At 50.8% G+C, this 14,208-nt stretch overlaps 1 protein-coding gene across 1 annotated transcript in view; it reads right to left on the bottom strand.

Moving 5' to 3' along the window:
• LOC140458192 (protein-methionine sulfoxide oxidase mical3a-like) overlaps positions 1-14,208 on the bottom strand; it is a 433,786-nt gene that overhangs the window by 57,273 nt on the left and 362,305 nt on the right. Inside the window, exon 37 of the mRNA XM_072552428.1 lies at positions 1,634-1,741. Within this exon, the coding sequence (XP_072408529.1) occupies positions 1,634-1,741 (108 nt within the window). The remainder of the gene's footprint in view (positions 1-1,633; positions 1,742-14,208) is intronic.

The following is a 14,208-nucleotide window of genomic DNA, read 5'->3' as shown; positions in this document are numbered from 1 at the left end:
ATTACAGCCTTGGGCGACTGTCTGTGTGGAGTTTGCACATTCTCCCCGTGTCTGTGTGGGTTTCCTCCAGGTGCTCTGGTTTCCTCCCACAGTCCAAAGATGTGCAGGTTAGGTGAATTGGCTATGCTAAATTGTCCGTAGCGTTAGGCGCATTAGTCAGACGGAAATGGGTCTGGGTGGTTACTCTTTGGAGGGTCGGTGTGGATTGGTTGGGCCGAAGGTCCTGTTTCCACACTGTAGGGAATCTAATCTAATCTCCCTGTGTCTACGTGGGTTTCCTCCGGGTGCTCCGGTTTCCTCCCACAATCCAAAGATGTGCAGGTTAGGTGAATTGGCCATGCTAAATTGCCTGTAGTGTTAGGTGAAGGGGTAAATGTAGGGGTATGGGTGGGTAGCGCTTCGGCGGGTCAGTGTGGATTTGTTGGGCCGAAGGGCCTGTTTCCACACTGTAAGTAATCTAATCTAATCTGGTCCGTATGTGTTGTTTTCCTGTAGACGCTGGTTTGAAGATCCCCAGCAACAAACCCAAACAAGCAGACAAAACACATCCAGAAACCCTCGTCACTCTCCCCTACATCAAAGACATCTCGGAAATGACTGCCAGACTACTCAGACCCCTTGGCATCATGGTAGCCCACAAACCCACCAACACACTAAAACAGCAGCTAATGAACTTGAAAGACCCTATACGGACAACGAGCAAAACTGATGTCATTTCCAAAATACCGTGCAAGAACTGTAACAAACGCTACATTGAACAAACAGGCAGAAAACTAGCCACCAGGATACATGAACATCTACTAGTCAAAAAATGACATGACCCTCTTTCATTAGTATCCTTATATACAGATAAGGAAGAACACCACTTTGACTGGGACAATACATGAATCCTAGGACAAGCCACACAGAGACATGCATGAGAATTCCTAGAAGCATGGCATTCCAACCGGAACTCTAACAACAAACACATCGAGTTAGACCCCATCTACCATCCCCTGAGAAGAACAGGAAATGACATCACCAACTCAAAGAAACCCAAACTTGTAAGTAAAAAGCAGGAATCATCAGCAATGCTTCACCCTGAGACCCACTGAAGATGTTACCTAATATGGTGATGAAATGTCTGGAAATGAACCTCCCAACTCTGTGAGCAAACCTACATCCAGAATCTCAACCTGAGCTACAAATCTTTTCAAAACTCACTGTTATATAGTATACCCTCATGTAATACAGTGTACCAATGTGGGATAGTGTAGCCTAGTGTGCTGCCATAGATATTGTATGCCCTACAACCCTATGACTGTAGTGGGTATAGTGTGTCCTAGTGTAACATCTTGTGGGTATAGTGTAACATAGTGTACCATCATAGAAATGGTGTATCCTAGTATAACACAGAGTGTGGAGTTGGATTTTCAGAAAGCTTTTTGGTTAAAATCCCATACAGAACGTTAGTAAACAAAATTAAGGTGCAATTAGCGGCAATATAATGGGACAGACTGACCAGGATGTATTTCAACTAGAACAGGGTCTTCTCATTCCCTCAGTGATACAGGTAGACTGGCATCGCTTACCGCACAGATACTTCACCCATCGTGGTTGTTGTTGTTGAAAATCCCAGCTCTTGCTTACTGACCTGTGCCCTGTGCAGCCTCTTCAGCTCCTCCTGCTTGGCCTGTCTCCGAGCTGCTTTTTGCACCCTCCGAGTCAGCTTGGAGTTGAGCTCCTCCTCAGTGTAGGGTTTCTGAAATTAAATAAACACGTTTTTACCCCTGCTCAATAGCTGAACAAGCAAACATATCATGAAATATTGGTGTGTTCTTCCTCAGCGAGGTGCACAGCTTCCACTAAGTCAGACTCTTCTGAACGAGGTTCTGAGATCTACGTTCCAATTCTTGAGGGAAGCCTTCAAAAGGTCTTTGAAATGCTTCCTTTGTCCTCCTCACATTTCAGTTCCTTCCTTGAGCTGGGCGAAGATGATTTGCTTTGGCAGTTGGAACGCAGGCATCCTAATCATGTGACCAGCCCGGCAGTGTTGAGTTTAGATGGTCATGGCCTCGAATCTGGTGCTGTTAGCTGCTTCAAGGATGATGTTAGTACTCCTGTCCTTCTAGTTAATCTGGAGAATCCATCTCAAAGCTGATGGTACTTCTCAAGGGTCTTGAGATGGCATCTATACCCAGTTCAAATTTTGGAACCATACAGAAGAATCAGAAGGATGACTACCTTATACACAAGGACCTTGACATCAGCATGGATGTTGTAGTCATCAAAAATTCTCAACCATCAGCGTCTGCAGGCGGTGCTCATAGATTGAATGTGTTGCATCTCTGCGTCTATGTCAACCTTAGGTGAGAGATGGCTCTCCAAATGGGGGAAATACCCCTCATTTGAGAGGATTTCTCCATTGACCTTAAGGAGAAATGGACTGGAACTTGCCTTATGATGGATTAGTAAAGAACTTAAGTGTTCATGAGGTTGAGGCTGACTCCAATTTTTCAGTAGCCTAAGACAATGAGTGATAAGTATGCTCAGGCCACAGATGTCACCGGATCCATTGGTAGGATACAAGTGGTGAAAATGTGTTGCTGGAAAAGCGCAGCAGGTCAGGCAGCATCTAAGGAGCAGGAGAATTGACGTTTCGGGCATGAGCCCTTCTTCAGGACTCATGCCCGAAATGTCGATTCACCTGCTCCTTGGATGCTGCCTGACCTGCTGCGCTTTTCCAGCAACACATTTTCAGCTCTGATCTCCAGCATCTGCAGTCCTCACTTTCTCCTAGGATACAAGTGGACCAAGCAATCTATTGGATTCACTTGGGGGAACTAAAAGAATGGATCTATTGCCAGACAGCATGGACAACAAACCGCTAAATGTACCAGTCAGTTCTGTTTTATAGAGCTAGGTGACTACAACAAGACGACAGGATGGTCTAATGAAGGAAACACAGCAATGCCAGCATTCGGGAGGGAATGGTCATATGGTGTAATCACTGGACAGTTCACCCAGAGACTGGGATAATGTTCTCGGGACCCGGGTTTGTATCCTGCCACGCCAAATGGTGACATTTGAATTCAATTTAAAAAAGTCTGGAATTAAGAGTCTAATGATGACCATTGTCGTTTGTCTGAAAAAACCCATCTGTTTCACTAATGTCCTTTAGGAAAGAAACTGCCACCCTTACCCAGTCTGGCCTACATGTGACTCCAGGCCCACAGCAATTCTTATCTGTTCTTTAGGCAATTAGGGATGGGCAATAAACTCTGGCCTGGCCACTGAATGCTGTCATCTCATGAAAGAATACATTTTTAAGAAAGTCACCAGCTATCTTTAAATGGTTATTACAAATCAGCAAAGACAGTCCATTGGCCAATCTCTTCCTTTTCGTTCTGATATATATTTTCACAACATCTGCCGGTCCTCCGATCCCAAACACATCACAGCTTTTCATACTATTCAACTCGCTGTGTCAATCACACTTTATCCTGTAATCTCCTCCCCCTTCCCTCCATTTTTATAACCAGTATCCCCAGGAAACAGGAGGAATTAAACTTGTTGCTGCAGTTTATTTAGAGGGTTGAGAACCTGTGAACTCGCTCCCACAGAAAGTGGTGGAGACAGAGCCATTAATTTTTTTTAGGTAAAGGTAGATTCTTGACCAATGAGGTACTCAAACGTTACCAAAGTTCTGGGATTTCTATTGTTAAACCATTAACAATTATTTATTTAGAAATCATTCCTCTATGAACATTAGTTCTCCCTTTGCCTTTTGCTTGGTACCCTCATCATCTGATACCGTTATTCCAAGTTTTAGAGAATGCATATGATTAGCCTTCCCGTTCATGGTAAGACCTTTAGTCATGAGTCTAAAGGCCAGTGTATTTCCTCCAGCCTTGGTCACCACTTAAGAGGTGAGCAACTTCAGCGATGAGGCACATCAGGTAAGTTTAATTGTTCTCCTTGAACAGAGAACATGTCAGAGATGATCCTCGAGAGGTTTCCAAAGAGAGGAAAATGATTGTCTCTTGTAAACCAGACATTCTAAACTGTCAGAGGATCAAGAGGGGATTTGTGCGCTTCTTTGGCTCTGTTTCACCACTTGAGAGTTGTTGGGATATGGAACAGTCTTCTGAAATGAAACTGATCCCTGCATAGTTGTAAAAGAGTTGGACAAGAAGAATGAGGGGCTTACAGGGTTACAGTGGGAAGATGCAGCACTTTTTGGAGATGAACAATGCTGGTGAGACCAATATCTGCTGTTTATCTGCAGTTGCTGTGGAGACTATACTTTCATACAGCCAGCATGAGGATGGCAGGGAGGCTATTTCTGTACTTTGAGTTTTTATGATTTTATTAATTCAGGGAAACTCCAGAGCACAATGAAATGAGGAACTCAGTACCAGAAAGCATGGTCAAGTTTATTCCAAGAAATACGCTCAAGGAAAGCTGGATGAAAAGGAAGGGAAAAGAAGGACTTGTTGATAGAGTGAGATTAATAAAGAGTGCCTTATGGAGCAAAAAACATGGAACAGAACCAATTGGACAGTTTCTGTGTTTTAACATCAATGTGAGTTCAGATTGGATACAATGCAGTATGACTCAGTGTACTTTTAGGATTGCTTGTGCGCTGCTTCCCTGTTCACTACTATTTCCCACTACTGACACACATTCTACATGCACTCTACCTTGTATGTATATGATCTCCTGAAAGCCAGAGCATGAGGAACATAGACAGACTTAAGGAAGAAAAAAAACAGGAACTTAAAACAGCTCAGGAAGAATAAGAAGATACTGCATGACAAATAATACCATGACAGCAACAACCAGCACACCGTATCACACGCTAACCCACCTCACCACATCACACACTAACCCACCTCACCACATCACAGTACTCCTGTCACCCAGTACCCTAGTACACTGCCTCCTGTTCCCCAGTACACGGGTACACTGTCTCCGGTTTCCTTGTACCCCTGTACCCTGTCTCCTGTTCCCAGTACCCTAGTACACTGCCTCCTGTTGCCAGTACCCTAGTACACTGCCGCCTGTTCCCAGTACCCTAGTACACTGTCTCCTGTTTCCTTGTACCCCAGTACCCTGCCTCCTGTTCCCAGTACCCTATTACACTACCTCCTGATCCCAGTACCCTAGTACACTACCTCCTGATCCCAGTACCCTAGTACACCGCTTCCTGTTTCCCAGCACCCTAGTACACTGTCTCCTGTTTCCTTGTACCCCAGTACCCTGCCTCCTGTTCCCAGTACCCTAGTACACTGCCTCCTGTTCCCAGTACACTAGTACAGAGCCTCCTGGTCACAGTACCCCAGTACACTGCCTCCTAATCCCAGTAAAGCGCAGCAGGTCAGGCAGCATCCAAGGAGCAGGAGAATCGATGTTTCGGGCATGAGCCTCCTGGTCCCAGTACCCTAGTACAATGCCTCCTGTTTCCCAGAACCCTAGTACACTGCCTCCTGCTCCCAGTACCGTAGTACAATGCCTCCTGTTTCCCAGAACCCTAGTACACTGCCTCCTGCTCCCAGTACCCTAGTGCAATGCCTCCTGTTCCCAATAACCTAGTGTACGAGGGTACTGTACGGCGAAGTGGGTTAGTGTGCGATACGGTGAGGTGGGTTAGTGTGCAATGCGGTGAGGTGGGTTAGTGTGCAATGCGGTGAGGTGGGTTAATGTGTACACTCCTGTTCCCAGTAACTGAGTACACCTTCTCCTGTTCCCCAGAAGAGTAGTACACTGCCTCCTGTTCCCCAGTACACGAGCACACTGCCTCCTGTTCCCCAGTACATGAGAACACTGTATCCTGTTCACAGTACCCTAGCACACAGTCTCCCGTTCCCAGTACCCTACTACACTGCCTCCTGTCCCCCAGTATCCTAGTACACTCTCTCCTGTTCCCAGTTACCGAGTACACTTCCTCCTGTTCCCCAGTACACGAGCACACTGCCTCCTGTTCCCCAGTACACGGGTACACTGCCTCATGTTCCCCAGTAATGGGTACATTGCCTCCTGTTCCCCAGTACATGAGAAAACTGTTTCCTGTTCACAGTACCTTCGCACACTGCCTCCTGGTCCCAGTACCCCAGTACACTGCCTCCTGTTCCCAGGACACTAATACACTCTCTCCTGTTACCCAGTACAGTAGCACACTGCCTCCTGTTCCCCAGTACCCTAGTACACTACATCCTGGTCCCAGCACACGGGTACACTGTCTCCTGTTCCCAGTATCTTAGTACACTGCCTCCTGTTCCCAGTAACCTAGTGTACGAGGGTACTGTATGGTGAGGGGGGTTAGTGTGCAACGCGGCGAGGTGGGTTAGTGTGTATACTCTTTCCTGTTCCCAGTACCCTAGTACACTGCCTCCTGTTCCCAGCACCCTAGTACACTGCATCCTGTTCCCCAACACCCTACTACACTACCTCCTGTTCCCCAGCACCCTACTACACTGCCTCCTGTTCCCCAGTACCCTAGTACACTGCCTCCTGTTCCCAGTAACCGAGTACACTTTCTCCTGTTCCCCAGAAGAGTAGCACACTGCCTCCTGTTCCCCAATACACAAGAACACTGTATCCTGTTCACAGTACCTTCGCACACTGCCTCCTGGTCCTAGTACCCTAGTACACTCCCTCCTGTTCAAAGTACCCTAGCACACAGTGTCCCGTTCCCAGTACCCTACTATACTGCCTCCTGTTCCCCAGTACCCTAGTACACTGCCTCCTGTTTCCCAGTACTGTAGTACACTGCCTCCTGTTCCCCAGTACCCTTGAACCCTGCCTCCTGTTCCCCAGTACCCTACTACACTGCATCCTGTTCCCCAGCACCCTACTACACTGCCTCCTGTTCCCCAGTACCCTAGTACACAGCCTCCTGTTCCCCAGTACCCTGCCTTGTTTTCCCCAGTACCCTAGTACACTGCTTCCTGTTCCCTAGTACACATGTACACTGTATCCTGATCCCAGTACCCGAGTACACCCTCTCCTGTTCCCAGTCCCCTCGTACACTGCCTCCTGTTCCCCACTACCCTAATACATTGCCTCCTGTTCCCAGTACCCTAGTACACTGCCTCCTGTTCCCCAGTACCTCAGTACACTGCCTCCTCTTCCTCAGTACCCTAATACACTGCCTTATGTTCCCAGTAGCCTCGTACACTGCCTCCTAGTCCCAGTACCCTAGCACACAATCTCCCGTTCCCAGTACCCTACTACACTGCCTCCTCTTCCCCAGTACCCTAACACACTGCCTTCTGTGCCCAGTATCCTCGTACACTGCTTCCTAGTCCCAGTACCCTAGTACACTGTCTCCCATTCCCTGTACCCTAGTACACTGCCTCCTCTTTCCCAGTACTGTAGTACACTGCCTCGTTTTCCTCAGTACCCTAGTACACTGCCTCTTGGTCCCCAGTACCCTAGTACACTCTCTCCTGTTCCCCAGTACAGTAGCACACTGCCTCCTGTTACCCAGTACACGAGTATATTGCCTCCTGTTCCCAGTACCCTAGTACACTCCCTCCTGTTCCCAGTCCCCTCGTACACTGCCTCCTGTTTCCAGTACCCTAGTACACTCTCTCCTGTTCCCAGTAACCGAGTACACTTTCTCCTGTTCCCCAGTAGAGTAGCACACTGCCTCCTGTTCCCCAGTACACGAGCACACTGCCTCCTGTTTCCAGTACCCTAGTACACTCTCTCCTGTTCCCAGTAACCTCGTGTTCGAGGGTACTGTACGGTGAGGTGGGTTAGTGTGTACACTCTCTCCTGTTCCCAGTTCCCTAGTGCACTCTCTCCTGTTCCCAGTAACCGAGTACACTTTCTCCTGTTCCCCAGGAGAGTAGCACATGTCTCCTGTTCCCCAGTACACGAGCACAGTGTATCCTGTTCACAGTACCTTCGCACAATGCCTCCTGGTCCCAGTGCCCTAGTACAGTGCCTCCTGGTCCCAGTAACCTCGTACACTGCCTCCTGTTCCCAGTACCCTAGTACACTGCCTCATGTTCAGGTACCCTCGTACAATGTCTCCTATTCCCCAGTACCCTACTACACTGTCTTCTGTTGCCAGTACCCTAGTACAGTGCCTCCTGTTCCCCTGTACCCCAGTACCCTGCCTCATGTTTATAGAACCCTAGTATACGGCCTCCTGTTCCCAGTACCCTAGTACACAGCCTCCTGTTCACAGTAACCTAGTACAATGCCTCCCGTTCCCATAGCCTAGTACAATGTCTCCTATTCCCCAGTACCTTACTACACTGCCTCCTGTTCCCCAGTACACTGCCTCCTGTTCCCAGTACCCTAGTACACTGCCTCCTGTTCCCAGTACACGAGTACACTGCCTCCTGTTCCCAGTACACGAGTACACTGCCTCCTGTTCACAGTAACCTAGTACATTACCTCCTGCTCCCAGTACCCTCGGACCCTGCCTCCCGTTACCCAGTACCCTAGTACACTCTTTTCACTTCCCAGTACCCTAGTACACTGCCACCTGTTTCCAGTACCCTAGTACACTGCCTGTTCCCCAGTAACCTAGGACACTGCTTCCTGTTCCCTGTACGCTAGGACCCTGCCTCCTGTCACCCAGTAACCTAGTACACTGCCTCGTGATCCCAGTACCCTCGTACACTGCCTCCTAGTCCCAGTACCCCACTACACTGCATCCTGTTCCCAGTACCCTAGTACCCTGCCTCCTGTTCCCCTGTACCCCAGTACGTTATCTCCTGCTCCCCAGTACGCTTTCTGCTGTTCCCCTGTACCTCAGTACATTGTCTCCTGTTCCCAGTACCCTAGTACACTGCCTTCTGTTCTCAGCACTCTAGCACAGTCTCCTGGTCCCAGTACGTTAGAACACTGCCTCCTGTTCCCTGGTACACTGCCTCCTGCTCCCCAGTACCCTCGTACACTGCCTCTTGTTCCCAGTACGCTAGAACACTGCCTCCTGTTCACAGGACCCTAGTATACTGTCTCCTGGTCCCAGTACCCTAGTGTACTGTCTCCTGGTCCCAGTACACTGCCTCCTGTTCACAGGACCCTAGTATACTGTCTCCTGGTCCCAGTACACTGCCTCCTGTTCCCCAGTACACTGGAACACTACCTCCTCTTCCCAGTACCCCAATACACTGCCGCCTGTTCCCCTGAACTCCAGCACACTGCCTCCTGTTCCCCAGTACCCTACTACACTGCCTCCTGTTCCCCAGTACCCTACTACACTGCCTCCTGTTCCCCAGTACCCGAGTACACTGCCTCCTGTTTCCCATACCCTAGTACACGGCCTCCTGTTCCCCAGTACCCTACTACACTGCCTCCTGTTCCCCAGTACCCGAGTACACTGCCTCCTGTTTCCCATACCCTAGTACACGGCCTCCTGTTCCCCAGTACCTCAGTACACTGCCTCCTCTTCCCCAGTACCCTAGTACACGGCCTCCTGTTCCCCAGTACCCTACTGCACTGCCTCCTGTTCCCCAGTACCCCAGTACCCTAGTACACTGCCTCCTGTTCCCCAGTACCCGAGTACACTGCCTCCTGTTCCCCAGTACCCAGGACACTGCCTCCTGTTCCCCAGTACCCGAGTACACTGCCTCCTGTTCCCCAGTACCCAGGACACTGCCTCCTGTTCCCCAGTACCCTAGTACACTGCCTCCTGTTCCCCAGTACCCAGGACACTGCCTCCTGTTCCCCAGTATCCTAGTACAATGCCTCCTGTTCCCAGTACCCTAGTACACTGCCTCCTGTTCCCCAGTACCCTAGGACACTGCCTCCTGTTCCCCAGTACCCTAGGACACTGCCTCCTGTTCCCCAGTACCCGAGTACACTGCCTCCTGTTCCCCAGTACCCGAGTACACTGCCTCCTGTTCCCCAGTACCCTAGTACACTGCCTCCTGTTCCCTAGTACACAAGTACACTGTATCCTGATCCCAGTACCCTAGTAAACCCTCTCCTGTTCCCAGTCCCCTCGTACACTGCCTCCTGTTCCCCAGTATCTCAGTACACTGCCTCCTCTTCCCCAGTACCCTACTACACTGCCTCCTGTTCCAGAGTACCCTACTACACAGCCTTATGTTCCCAGCACCCGAGTACACGGTCTCCTGTTCCCCAGTACCCGTGTATACTGTCTCCTGGTCCCAGTAACCTCGTACACAGCCTCCTGTTCCCAGTACCCTACTACACTGCCTCCTGTTCCAGAGTACCCTACTACACAGCCTTATGTTCCCAGCACCCGAGTACACGGTCTCCTGTTCCCCAGTACCCGTGTATACTGTCTCCTGGTCCCAGTAACCTCGTACACAGCCTCCTGTTCCCAGTACCCTAGTACACTGCCTCCTGATCCCAATAACCTACGGTACAAGGGTACGGTATGGCGAGGTGGGTTAGTGTGTAGACTCTCTCCTGTTCCCAGTTCCCTAGTACACTCTCTCCTGTTCCCAGTAACTGAGTACACTTTCTCCTGTTCCCCAGTAGAGTAGCACACTGCCTCCTGTTCCCCAGTACACAAGAACACTGTATCCTGTTCACAGTACCTTCGCACACTGCCTCCTGGTCCCAGTGCCCTAGTACACTCCCTCCTGTTCAAAGTACCCTAGCACACAGTTTCCCGTTCCCAGTACCCTACTACACTACCTCCTGTTCCCCAGTACCGCTGTACACTGCCTCGTTTTCCTCAGTACCCTAATACACTCTCCTGTTCCCAGTCCCCTCGTACACTGCCTCCTCTTCCCCAGTACCCTAGTACACTGCCTCCTGTTCCCCAGTACACTGCCTCCTGTTCCCCAGTACCCTAGTACACTGCCTCCTCTTCCCCAGTACCCTAGTACACTGCCTCCTGTTCCCCAGTACACTGCCTCCTGTTCCCCAGTACCCTAGTACACTGCCTCCTCTTCCCCAGTACCTTAGTACACTGCCTCCTGTTCCCAGTACCCTAGCACCCTGCCTCCTGTACCCCTGTACGTTATCTCCTGCTCCCCAGTACCCCAGTATACTGTCTCCTGGTCCCAGCATCCTACTACACTGCCTCCTGTTCCCAGTACACTGCCTCCTGTTCCCCAGTACACTGCCTCCTGTTCCCCAGTACACTGGAACACTACCTCCGGAGAAATTGGGAATACGGGATGGCATTTTTGCAAGAGATAGCGTATTCCCAATTTCTCCACCTCCGTCGTATCTGCTCCCAGGAGGACCAGTTCCACCATAGAACACCCCAGATGGCCTCCTTCTTTAGAGACCGCAATTTCCCTTCCCACGTGGTTAAAGATGCCCTCCAACGCATCTCGTCCACATCCCGCACCTCCGCCCTCAGACCCCACCCCTCCAACCGTAACAAGGACAGAACGCCCCTGGTGCTCACCTTCCACCCTACAAACCTTCGCATAAACCAAATCATCCGCCGACATTTCCGCCACCTCCAAAAAGACCCCACCACCAGGGATATATTTCCCTCCCCACCCCTTTCCGCCTTCCACAAAGACCGTTCCCTCCGTGACTACCTGGTCAGGTCCACACCCCCCTACGACCCACCCTCCCATTCTGGCACTTTCCCCTGCCACCGCAGGAACTGTAAAACCTGTGCCCACACCTCCTCCCTCACCTCTATCCAAGGCCCTAAAGGAGCCTTCCACATCCATCAAAGTTTCACCTGCACATCCACTAATATCATTTATTGTATCCGTTGCTCCCGATGTGGTCTCCTCTACATTGGGGAGACTGGGCGCCTCCTAGAAGAGCACTTTAGGGAACATCTCCGAGACACCCGCACCAATCAACCACACTGCCCCGTGGCCCAACATTTCAACTCCCCCTCCCACTCTGCCGAGGACGTGGAGGTCCTGGGCCTCCTTCACCGCCGCTCCCTCACCACCAGACGCCTGGAGGAAGAACGCCTCATCTTCCGCCTCGGAACACTTCAACCCCAGGGCATCAATGTGGACTTCAACAGCTTCCTCATTTCCCCTTTCCCCACCTCATCCTAGTTTCAAACTTCCAGCTCAGTAACTGTCTCCTTGACTTGTCCGGACTTGTCCGACCTGCCTATCTTCTTTTCCACCTATCCACTCCACCCTCTCCTCCTTGACCTATCACCTTCATCTCCTCCCCTACTCACCCATTGTACTCTATGCTACTCTCTCCCCACCCCCACCCTCCTCTAGCTTATCTCTCCATGCTTCAGGCTCACTGCCTTTATTCCTGATGAAGGGCTTTTGCCCGAAACGTCGATTTCGCTGCTCGTTGGATGCTGCCTGAACTGCTGTGCTCTTCCAGCACCACTAATCCAGTATTTGGTTTTCAGCATCTGCAGTCATTGTTTTTACCTTTTTATCCTGTTCCCCAGTACCCTAGTACACTGCCTCCTGTTCCCCAGTACCCTAGTACACTGCCTCCTGTTCCCCAGTACCCTAGTACACTGCCTCGTTTTCCCCAGTACCTAGTACACTGCCTCCTGTTCCCCTGTACACCAGTACACTGCCTCCTGTTCCCTTGTACACAAGTACACTGTATCCTGATCCCAGTACCCTAGTACACCCTCTCCTGTTCCCAGTCCCCTCGTACACTGCCTCCTGTTCCCCATTACACGAGTACACTACCTCCTGTTCCCCACTACCCTAATACACTGCCTTCTGTTCCCCAGTACCTCAGTACACTGCCTCCTCTTCCCCAGTACCCTAATACACTGCCTTCTGTGCCCAGTACCCTCGTACACTGCCTCCTAGTCCCAGTACCCTAGCACACAGTCTCCCGTTCCCAGTACCCTACTACACTGCCTCCTCTTCCCCAGTACCCTAATACACTGCCTTCTGTGCCCAGTATCCTCATACACTGCCTCCTAGTCCCAGTACCCTAGTACACTGTCTCCCATTCCCTGTACCCTAGTACACTGCCTCCTCTTTCCCAGTACTGTAGTACACTGCCTCGTTTTCCTCAGTACCCTAGCACACTGCCTCTTGGTCCCAGTACCCTAGTACACTACCTCCTATTCCCAGTCCTCTCGTACACTCCCTCCTGTTTCCAGTAACCTCCTGTACGAGGGTCCTGTACGGTGAGGTGGGTTAGTGTGTACACTCTCTCCTGTTCCCAGTAACCGAGTACACTTTCTCCTGTTCCCAGTAACCGAGTACACTTTCTCCTGTTCCCCAGGAGAGTAGCACATGTCTCCTGTTCCCGGTACCCTAGTACCCTTTCTCCTGTTCCCAGTAACCGAGTACACTCCCTCCTGTTCAAAGTACCCTAGCACACAGTCTCCCGTTCCCAGTACCCAACTACACTGCCTCATTTTCCCCAGTACCCTAGTACACTCTCTCCTGTTCCCCAGTACAGTAGCACACTGCCTCCTGTTCCCCAGTACAGTAGAACACTGCCTCCTGTTCCCCAGTACAGTAGCACACTGCCTCCTGTTCCCAGTCCCCTCGTACACTGCCTCTTGTTCCCAGTACGCTAGAACACTGCGTCCTGTTCCCAGGATCCTAGTATACCATCTCCTGGCCCCCGGACACTAGTATACTGTCTCCTGGTCCCAGTACCCTACTACACTGCCTCCTGTTCCCAGTACCCTAGTACACTGCCTCCTGTTCCCCATACCCTAGTACACTGCCTGCTGTTCCCCAGTACCCTAGTACACTGTCTCCTGTTCCCCAGTAACCTCATACATTGCTTCCTGTTCCCAGTACCCAAGTACAGGGTCTCCTGTTCCCCAGTACCCGTGTATACTGTCTCCTGGTCCCAGTAACCTCGTACACAGCCTCCTGTTCCCAGTACCCTAGAACAGTGCCTCCCCTGTTCCCCAGTATACTATCTCTTGTTCCCAGTAACCTAGGACACTGCCTCCTGTTCCCAGTCACCTAGTACACTCCCTCATGTTCCCAGTACCCTAGTACACTGCCTCCTGTTCCCCAGTTCCCTAGTACACTGCCTGCTGTTCCCCAGTACCCTAGTACACTGCCTGCTGTTCCCCATACCCTAGAACAGTGCCTCCTGTTCCCAGTAACCTAGGACACTCCCTCATGTTCCCAGTACTGTAGTACACTGCCTCGTTTTCCCCAGTACCCTAGTACACTGCCTCCCGGTCCCAGTACCCTAGTACACTCTCTCCTGTCCCCCGGAACAGTATCACACTGCCTCCTGTTCCCCCAGTACCCTAGTACACTGCCTCCTGTTCCCCAGCACCCAAGTACATTGCCTCCTGTTCCCAGTACCCGAGTACACTGCCTCCTGTTCCCCAGTACCCTA

The sequence above is a fragment of the Chiloscyllium punctatum genome, chromosome 32 (assembly GCF_047496795.1).
Source record: "Chiloscyllium punctatum isolate Juve2018m chromosome 32, sChiPun1.3, whole genome shotgun sequence".
In the NCBI taxonomy this organism is placed as follows: Eukaryota; Metazoa; Chordata; class Chondrichthyes; order Orectolobiformes; family Hemiscylliidae; genus Chiloscyllium; species Chiloscyllium punctatum.
Note: the sequence above shows the minus strand (reverse complement) of the source record. Positions and strands in the feature narration are given on the sequence as shown.